This window comes from Montipora capricornis, chromosome 8 (genome assembly GCF_036669925.1).
Source record: "Montipora capricornis isolate CH-2021 chromosome 8, ASM3666992v2, whole genome shotgun sequence".
NCBI classification, from domain to species: domain Eukaryota; kingdom Metazoa; phylum Cnidaria; class Anthozoa; order Scleractinia; family Acroporidae; genus Montipora; species Montipora capricornis.
In genome coordinates this window covers 46,223,973-46,233,972 of record NC_090890.1, presented here as the reverse complement: position 1 = coordinate 46,233,972, position 10,000 = coordinate 46,223,973, and the positions used below count along the sequence as shown (strand labels likewise).

Here is a 10,000-nt window from a genome sequence, read left to right as displayed (position 1 = left end):
ATCTAGGTAGATGCACTCTACGTGAGATTTTCTCTTTCTACGTCGGCAAACCACAAAATAATAAAAAGAAGGAACAAGAGAAATAGGAGTGACGAAACGGTCGTGACGATGATTACAACTGTGGTGAGGACTTCTTCTTTATGATCAGTCTCTTTGGGACACTGTGAGAACGCGTCGTAGGTGCCATACAGAAGACACTCAGGAATGCCAAGTACTTTCTGGCAGTACAAGCCGAACAGACTTACCGAGAGTTTGTAGTGAGCAAGGCTCCCAGAATCAGCCACATCGGTGAGGCAAGACTCATAGAAAAACAGAGCTTGAGAAACCAAGGTCTTGCTACAGTGATCTTGCAGCACCCCTTCATAAAATTGTTTGTAACATAACTGGACAGCAAGTTCTTTGAGAGTGGCGTTTCTGAACACAAGACTGTAATTTGCCATGGGCGTCATATGAACCCCTGAGGGGGCCCATCCAGGGGACTCACCGGAATGGATTAAGAACTGTACAATGGTCGTATTAACAGCTGAGGTAGTCTGAGGGGCACTGGTGACGTCAACCGGAAGCGGAGTATAAAAGATGCCCTCAGTAGTCAGCCCCATTCCTTCGTCTAGAGGCAAGGAGAGCACTAATCCTTCACGGTAATTCTCGAACTTTAAATACATCGAGGAGTTAAGTTGTTCCACAGTCTTTGCATACTGCCACACCTGTTGAAGACAAAGGCAGTTATTTCATTGCTTTTTATCGAAGAAAATGTTTTAAGGACTATAGCTGTTTCATTAATTGTTGCTTTGGCAAGTCAAACGAAACTCAGGAGACAACGTCAACGATATGAAATGACTCGATCTGCTTTCATTTCCGTGATTTGGTTTGATTTTTGACTCGTGTGCAAGAGCACTTGCACACGAATAATATAAGATTGAGATTTCTTTCAAAAGTTATCATTATCATCATTATTATTGTTATTACTTGGGACCTTGTAAAATCTGTCCTCTCAGAGGGCGCAGTGTGCAACGACGAAACATGAATTCCCCACCGGTTCAAGCGTTGCATAATATTTTCACATTGATCGAGAGAGCAGAAGGTGAATTGTACTTTTTGAACAGATTACGAAATTCTTTAATTTAAAAGACATGTTTCGACGTTACGAATGTCATCGTCAGTTACAAAGTGTTTGAAAAATCGTTAGGGCTATATAAAATCTAAGTGAAACGTTCATAATTAACTGTAAACCAAATAATAATGCAAGGCTGGTTGTACGGCTGTGAGGTTATATATTTTTTGTTTAAACCAATGTTTTGTCAGGCACGGCATGACTTCTTCAGGGAGTTAAATGATTTGCCGGTACAGTTTTTTGAAATTCAAATATAAGCCATAAGAAAAGTAGGCATAAGATTGGAGAAAAATGTATATATAGATATATGTCTAGGGTTACAGATAAATATTATTTACAATTCTTCTCTTTTGTTTATACCTCGGGCTTTGCGTATGGAGTCATGAGATGTGACTGAAAATTACAATTTTTCACATTGTTTACAAAACGCTTTTCGTATTTTCAGAGTCAGATTCTTTCAGTCATTAGCTTCTGTACTCCGATATTGGTTTTACAAAAAGACGTTTGCTCGTTACCTTAAATTCGTCCAAAGCTCCACGCATGTCATACTCGTTGTCCATCATATCCCGGATGTACCGTCCGAGAATCAGCAGCCCATCCAAAGAGAAGTGCTTTCCAATCTTAACCCCAAAAGTCGTCGCACTTTGTTGCCTGCCTTGTGCGTTCGTGAAAGCCTTCATTCGGCCATCAATATTCCTCCACGTCACCGCAAGGTGGGTCCACGTGCCTTCAGTGATGTTGATACCGCTTACAAATTTCTCTCCGTCCCAGTCGACACGTATTCCCTTTTTACAAAAGATGGCAAAGTTTCCACTACTTGTCGACGCGGAGAAGATTGCTTGGGTACCAACGATTTTATCACTAGAGTGTCTCTGGCTCGATGAGCAAAGCTCAGAAACACTTGATCCTTTATTGACTAGACAGATCCAGATTTCAATGGTAAACTCGTCAAGAACTGGGATGCTTGAGTTTCCACCGTACATGACAGCTGTGTTACTGGAAGAAAACTCCAGCATGTAACCTGCACCGGAAAAACTACGCCAGGAGTTTTTCGTAGTCAAGAAGTTATCCTCTCGTTTCATTTTGAATTGGCTGCTGAGCCTAAGATCAAGTGTTTTTTGATTCATTAAAATCTGGTTCGTGGTTTCCCTGGACGCGTTTACAGCTAGTTGTTGAGAAAGGCCAATTACACGGAACGTACGGCTTCTGTTATTGTGTTCTTGCATCCACTTTCCCTCTTTCGCTCCACAAATGCCATCCGTGTTTTCTCTCATTGATTTTGGCATTTGAATTGCAGTTCCCAATGTACCATTGTATGCGAGGATATTGATCTGAACTCCCTTGTACTCCAAGAATCCAACCTCCAAAATGGTATCTTTGAGCCAACGGTATCTGATGTCAGCAACCTCAACCCATTTATGGGTACCATCAAGTGCAGATGTTTCGTTTGTTACTAGGTTAACAGTTCCACTTTCCATGGTCTCGAGATCAGTATAACGAACAAAAAGCTTTGCTTGCGAGGAACGTAAAGAGACTTCGCTGATTCGTCGGCAGTTCATTATGTTATTGCACGGAACTATCAATGCTTGTGCCACAACAGCAGACAAGTTAATGAGCTGGTATGCACCGGGGACTTCGAAGTGAAAGTTCATGCCCATCACACTGGTGAAATGGGGATCGCCAAAGTTTAGAGCCATTTGCGTCTCAGACGAGTTGGCAACAGAAGATTCGTCGGCGACTGCACAGTCTGTGCCCATCCAGCCGTCCGTACACACACTGCAATTTAATACTGCATTGTCTCCTGACCGGTTGGTAACATCGCCTCTCCAGTGAGCATCGCAGTCACATGTACCATTTACTTCACTGCAAACACCATGACCGTTACAGATTTTCCTCAATCCTCCTAGACAAAGGTTGGAGCAATCCTCGCCCCAATAGCCAGGCAGGCATTTACAGGAGACAAGGTCTGTTGCATTCATATCCGGAACAGCGTATCCAAAGACACAACGCGTCGTGCAATGCGCTCCAATCCAGTACGGAAATCGTTGGAGCTCAAAGTGATGACAGAGTTCCTTTGCAGGCCATGCAGTTAGTTCAAGAGCGCTTTGGCAGTAGTCTGCGAAGGAGACGACCGCGTAAACGGCAGAGTGTAGACTCAGTGATACCGAAATGTCGTATAGGCAAGCTTTGTAATAAAACTGGGCCACTTGTATTGTTAGTGCCTCGCATCTGGCGTACAATGTCCCACTAAGGACAAGGCTGAAGCAGAATGATTCGGCCTGTAGTCGTAGCCTTAAGTTAAAAAATTTAGTGTCTTTCACTTTAGTTTGAGGGATGTAAGCATCTGAGAACGACCAACGCGGTTCGTGGAACTTTGTTATATATAGGTGACTTGTCCCTTGCAAATCGCGAATAACATTTCCCTCAGCTTGATTGAATTTCCATAGGTGAAGTAAGTCTGGGTATGAACTAACTTGCACATTTATCTTCCAATTCAGTTTCACAAGGTCTGGGTTCGTTCGCCTTTTCCACATGCGCACTTCGTCAATCTCACCAACAAAGCTCGATTTTGGGATCAGCTCGTCTGACGAAGCTGACGGCTGCCATTGGCCAAGCGTTAGGACTCCTTTGGTGGCAAAAACGTGGCTGTCAAGCTTAAATACACGAACTTTTACCTCTCCAGAATAGCTGAAGAAATAAAAGTGAAGGATCCCAACCAGCTCTTTGTAGACAAGGGTAATTTGATTCCAACGGTGAATCTCAAGGCTGAAGCCAGTGTCATAGACTGATCCATTGTAGACGATGGTAAGGGTTACGTCGTCAACCAAGGCAAAAATACTGTGGCTTAAGTACGATAGAATGACCCCTCCTGGTTGGTGAGCCTTTACAAGAAGCTCAATCGTTAGAACATCGACTATGGGAAAGAAGATAGGACCTGATCGAACTGAGCTATCGGCGAAAAACAAATTGAAACCACCGCCAGTGGGAATGCGGTGTTCGAAGTAGTGCAAGACCTCGTAGATGAACAAAGTCCGGGAAACGTCGACTATTGATCGGATCTTTAGGTCTGCTATGTACGATTCAAGACTGTCAAAGTTGTTGAACAAATGATCTATGCACGACCCTAGGAGACCAGTGGAGTTTTGACAATACAAAGCTGGTACGTTGACTGCCACGGAAAGACTGTTTCCAATAGTTAAGACAAATTTCATTCCATCTGGGCCGTATATGTGAAAAGTGACGGTGGAAATGCGAACCATGACGAAGTGCACTGATAGCTGGGTTCTGTGGTCAACTTGGAGTACTTTTCCATTCAACCAAACAAAAGGAAAGAAGGTTTCTGTCACCACGAGCGTTTTGATTGGTGCACGAATGACAACATGGGTGTCAAGGAAACCAAAAGAAAAACCTGTTGTGCAAAGTGTGGTGTACGAGCCATCAGTCACGCAAGAAGCTTGTCGTAGCTGGATGAAGAAGTTGCGCTCAATGGATCGCAAAAGATAAAATTCTCCGATAACTCTGTGAGTAAAACTTACACCGAAGAACGTTGTAAAGTATCCATAACCACCAATCGATGCAAACACAACAGTGTTGGATGATATTCCCGTTACAAGCTTGACAGCAAATTGACAGTTCGTTCCATTCCATCCAGGACTACAGCTACTGCAGTTGCCATCGCCTGCCCAATTAACCTCACATTTGCATTGTCCTGTAACCCTGTCGCACAGCCCATGACCTCCGCATGTGGTTAAAAGACCACCTGGACATAGATGGGAACAATCGCCTCCCCAATAACCCTTGGTACAGACACAAAGGTTCCGGTCATTGGCATCCGCAGTCCCAAAGACGCATTTGACATCACAGTTGTCGCCGATCCAAAGAGGAAACTGGCGACCTGGAAACTTGTTACAAAGCCACTGAGCTGGCCAGATGGTGAGGTTTAGTGCCAATTGACAATGTTCTGAAAATGTTATAACAGCTGTCAGGGCTGCCCCAATATTAGCACTTGTTGCTACATCTTTTAGACAAACCAGGAAGTAAAATTCAAGTTCAGCTTTCAAGTCACCGTAACAGAGGTCGTACATTTGACTCTCGAAGAACAATTCGAGGCAGAAAGACTTTGCGCTCGTTTCCAGTGTCTTATTGTGGAAATGAGTTTCAAACGGTCTTTCAGACGATGTAAAATTGGTTCTTATGTCTGCATCAGAAAATATCCACAATGGCCGTTGCCAAGGTGATTTCGGCAGATAAATGTGCTCCTCACTGACTGCATTTTTAACGACGTCACCCTCCCCTTCATTGATTTTCCAGAGCCCTGCGACGTCAGGGTGAGAGGGTAGAACATTCATGCGCCAATTCTGTTGAATGAGAGATGGGTTGAAAGCTCGTTTCCACACGCGGAATTCATCAATGATGCCTACAAATGAATTGTCCGTAAGCGTTTCATTTTGTCCGGGTGAAAGTTCCCATTGTCCAACCGAAAGGATCCCTCCTGGTATGAAAGGATTGGACGACAGTACGTAAGACCTTCGCGTTACTTTACCGGAAGAGTCAAAGTGATAAAACTCCAAAGTTTGCGTCTTGTGATACCAGATAAGCGATATGTGACTCCAGTGATTGATTGTCAAACTAACTCCAGTAATTATCATGGTATTTCCGAAGCGGATTGTAAGAGAGTTCTCACTCAAAACAGCAAATGTTTGTGAGACTGCGTAGGAGAATACTGTTCCACTCAACTTGTACGGCTTAAGGAGGATTTCAATGGTGATATCGACGTTCACAGTAAATGCCTGCGTAATTGGCCTGGACGAGGCTCCTGAGTGGTTAAAAACGAGGGCATAGACTCCTCCAGATGGAAGTCTAGTCTCTTGGAAGTAGTCATACTTCAAGACAATCAAGCTATCATTCTTAAGAACAAGACCGTGGTTTGCAAGTTCTGAATTTAATGCCGACTGAGAGATGTTTGCAAGGAAGCCGGTCGTGTTGGAACTAGCTGTAAGATCATTGTCTGGATGGTTATCACAAGAACCAAGCAGCCCAGTTGAGTTCGCGCAATAAGCCGGCTTTACGTTCACCTTGAAACTCAAGTAGCGTCCATCAATGCGTATGTCAATGGCAAAATTGTCTCGCCAAGTGATAAGGTACTGGCCACTGCCTGTGTACTCCAGATGAACGCCAAGATGAGTGTCTCCTATTACAGTAACAAATCCGGATAGAGGTACAAGCTTTCCGTTGACCCAGATGACAGGACCTCCACCGGAGACGTAAGGAGCGTGGAATGATACCACGGTTGAGAAGATGCGTATTCCCAAGGCGTTGACACAAACGGATTGTAATCGGCAGGGAACGTGACGAACTTGAACTTGGAATGATAAACTGGGATCAAATAGGAGGTAGTATTCACCAACTGCCACTAGGGTGAAGCTGTATCCGTCAAAAGTAACGTAATGGCCTCCAGTGGACGATACCGCGATTGATACATGAAGCTTGCTGACCATTACCAAGGCAAGGGAACAGTCGGCCCCAGTCCATCCAGAGGAACAAGCGCTACAGTCTTCTGTTCCATTGTAGTTAGCGTGGCACTCACATTTGCCTGTCGCGCTGTCACACACTCCATTTTTGTTACATGGTGTTGCTGCTCCGCCAGGACAAGGGTTAGCGCACTCCGAACCCCAGTAACCATGGTGACAAATGCATGTCTCAAAATCGATCTTCTTACCAAAGATGCATTTTCGATCGCAATCCTTTCCGAACCAAATGGGAAAGTCCCTGCCGGGGAATTCATTACAGAGAGGCTTAGCCGGCCAGAGTGTTAAGTTATTAACGGCCTGACAGTAATCAGCGTAAGCTATAATCACTTCCAGAGACATGTACAAGGAATTAAAGCTTGCAATTCTTTGGAGGCAAGATCTGAAATAAAAAATGGCCACACCGAGACCAAGGCTGTCGCAGGTTGAATGTAGAGGGCCGTTTAACAACGTTCTATTACAGAATAACTCAGCTTCGACTCGGAATGTTTTGTTCGCGAATGGAAATGCTTGTTGTTGCTCGTAAAATGACATTTGTAAAACCACGTCTGAATATTTCCATTCTGGTTCCTTCCATGGTTGGAAAGGAAGCTCAAGACTCATTCCTGTCACTTTATCAACAGCGAGGATTCCTTCACCTTCATTGAACTTCCAAGCGTGTGCAATGTCTTGACTCCCTACACTAACGGATCTGTTCCAGGTCTGAAGAATGAATGCTGGATGGAAATACCGCGTCCAGATGCGAACTTCATCTATGAAGCCAGCGAAGGCCTCGGTAGGCTGAATTCCAGAACCGTCCAAAGATGGCATCCAACCTGCAAAGGCAATTATGCCCCCGGGAACAAAAATATCTGAGCCGATGTTTATGTCTAGACGATGCAACTGACCGCCAGATGAGAAGTAATAAAATTGCAACACCCCAGAGGATTTTCTAAACACAAGACTGATCTGATTCCATTCGTTCAGCTCCGCAGCAATGTTTGTAGGATAAACGTTATCTCCAAAGTACACAATGAACGCACCTCCTGAGTTGGTAACAAATAACGTCTTTGTCCTGGTATAGGAAACGATAACTCCATAACGGACCGTTTTGAACATGATTTTAATGGTTATGTCCGTAGATACGAAAGCCTTGTAGATCACTCCAGAAACAACTGTTGTATGGTCAAAGTAAAGTGCGTAGCCAGCATTAGCTTCTCGATATTCGATAATTCCCTTATAGACGTATTCGAATAAGCTGTGGCAAGCCTTCACTCTTAGCTTCGAGACAATAAGTGATGTTAAGATATCTTGAGTTTTGTTCTCACTGCCTGGTGCATATATGCTGTTGGGATGGTTTTCGGATATGTTCAACGTGAAACTCTCGTCAGAACAGTTTGTATTCGGGCTGTAAGACAACAATGATTCTAAGAGACCTTGGTTGCAGGAGCCGAGGAGGCCGATAGCCGACTTGCATACTAGTCCAGTTGCTTTTGTGCTTAAGCTCAAGTACCGTCCGGTGACTCTTATTTTTAGGTACAATCCTGTGTATTTCACTTCCCACAAATGTGCTGTGATCTTTTTTACTTCGAACCCGTGAGTTTGAGCAGTAGGTCGATGGACATCGATATCGATAACTTTTCCGTTCAACCAAACAACAATGCTTCCAGCCGATGTGTAAGGTGCATGCAAAACAATCTTGTGAGATGCAAATTTCAATGCGATAGAATTAATGCATGTCAACTTTCGGTAGCATGCCACCAAGCGAACCTGCATAACTACTGGCACATATACGGAGTATATGAGGTAATATTCACCGGTCATGTGCAAGCTATAGCTTATGCCACTTAGTGATGAAAAGTGTCCACCAATGGAAACTGAGCCTACTCCAAAGAAGGCACCGATTGACGACCGCCGAGTGAAGGCTGTCGAACAATCATTTCCCGTCCAACCGGTTGAGCAAGCTGTACAGTTTTCATTTCCTCGCCAGTTAACTTCGCAAAAACATTTTCCAGTCACAACATCACAGATGCCATGGTTGTTGCAAGCACGTCCCTTTCCTCCAGGGCAAATACCCGAGCAATTTACTCCATAGAAACCGGGATCACATTCACAAACTTCGCTGATATTTGAAGCTTTTCCAAAGACACACGGGGTTGTGCAGTTTGCTCCTATCCAGTTGGGAAAGCGTTTCCCAGGGAACTTGTTACATAGCGGTTGTGCTGGGAAATAGGTTAAGCCAAGATTTTTCTGACAGTAATCTGATAGTGTTATCACAGCATCGATGGATTGAACTGTTGATCCAGTGTCAACTACCGCTTCCACGCAAGCACGGAAGTAAAATTCAATTGTCACGTTACCTAACAATTTGCAAGCTGAATAGATTGGTCCTTGGAAGATGAACTCAAAACAGACCTCAGCTGCGATTCCTTGCAAAGTCACGTTGTTCTTGTTCGGATTCACTGTTACGACAGAGGCAATGGGTGCATCGGAAAACACCCAATCAGGCTTTCCAAGAGGATATCTAGGGAATGACAACTCAACAGCGGACACAAGGTCTTTGACAACGGCATTCTCGCCCTCGTTAAATTTCCACAAGTTCATTAGAGATGGGGCGTTAGGTTGGATATTTGCACGCCAACTCTGCTGAATCAAGGCATAGTCAAAAGGTATCTTCCATACGCATATTTCATCTATTTGTCCGATGAATACATTTGTTGGCTGCACACTGATGGTTCCTGAAGCGGGCTGCCACATCCCGATGGCAAAAGTCCCTTCAGCAACGAAAGGATCTATCCTCACTTCGAACTTGCGTACCTGTACCATTCCAGAAGAGAATGTGATAAAGACGAACAGTTCCAGCTTTTCACGAATGAACACAACGGAGATTTGATTCCATACGTCGGCTTCGGTAGCAATTCCGGTATCGTACACGTCGAGTCCAATGACAACTTTTACTGTTATGTGGTTACTGATGTAAAAGGTTATATTTGATGTGTAAGAGACGAGGGTGCCTCCACACAAACGAGGATCGCAGGATTTCACCAACAACTGCAAGGTTACTGTGTCACTCACAAAAAGACGAACTACCCCTCGAGTAACCACAGCTGTGAACCTGAAATAAAGACTGTATATGCCACCGTAAATCATCCGCGTCTCCTTGCGAACTTCATCATCAAGAACAATAGCTGACAGACTCCCTTCTCCAACAGACAGTTTTTGTCTGATAAGCCCATCGACATCACCGTCAGAAGCACTTTCTCCTCCGATCTCGTCTAAAACTGTAGTCGGCCGCCCTTCAGGAAACGCGGAACTACCATTTCCTCGAGAGTAGTTTTGTCCCAGTTGCACCCTAAAGCAAGAGCCACAAAGGCCATCTGCG

General features: G+C 44.4%; 1 protein-coding gene across 1 annotated transcript in view; it reads right to left on the bottom strand.

Annotated features, from left to right (window-relative positions):
* The window catches only part of LOC138060166 (uncharacterized), a 17,703-nt gene that overhangs the window by 742 nt on the left and 6,961 nt on the right, over positions 1-10,000 (bottom strand). The window contains exons 2-3 of the mRNA XM_068905891.1: positions 1,627-10,000; positions 1-704 (exon numbers count right to left, since the gene is read on the bottom strand). The exon at positions 1-704 is cut by the window's left edge and continues 742 nt beyond it; the exon at positions 1,627-10,000 is cut by the window's right edge and continues 2,607 nt beyond it. Of these exons, the coding sequence (XP_068761992.1) occupies positions 18-704; positions 1,627-10,000 (9,061 nt within the window). The 3' untranslated portion in view covers positions 1-17. The remainder of the gene's footprint in view (positions 705-1,626) is intronic.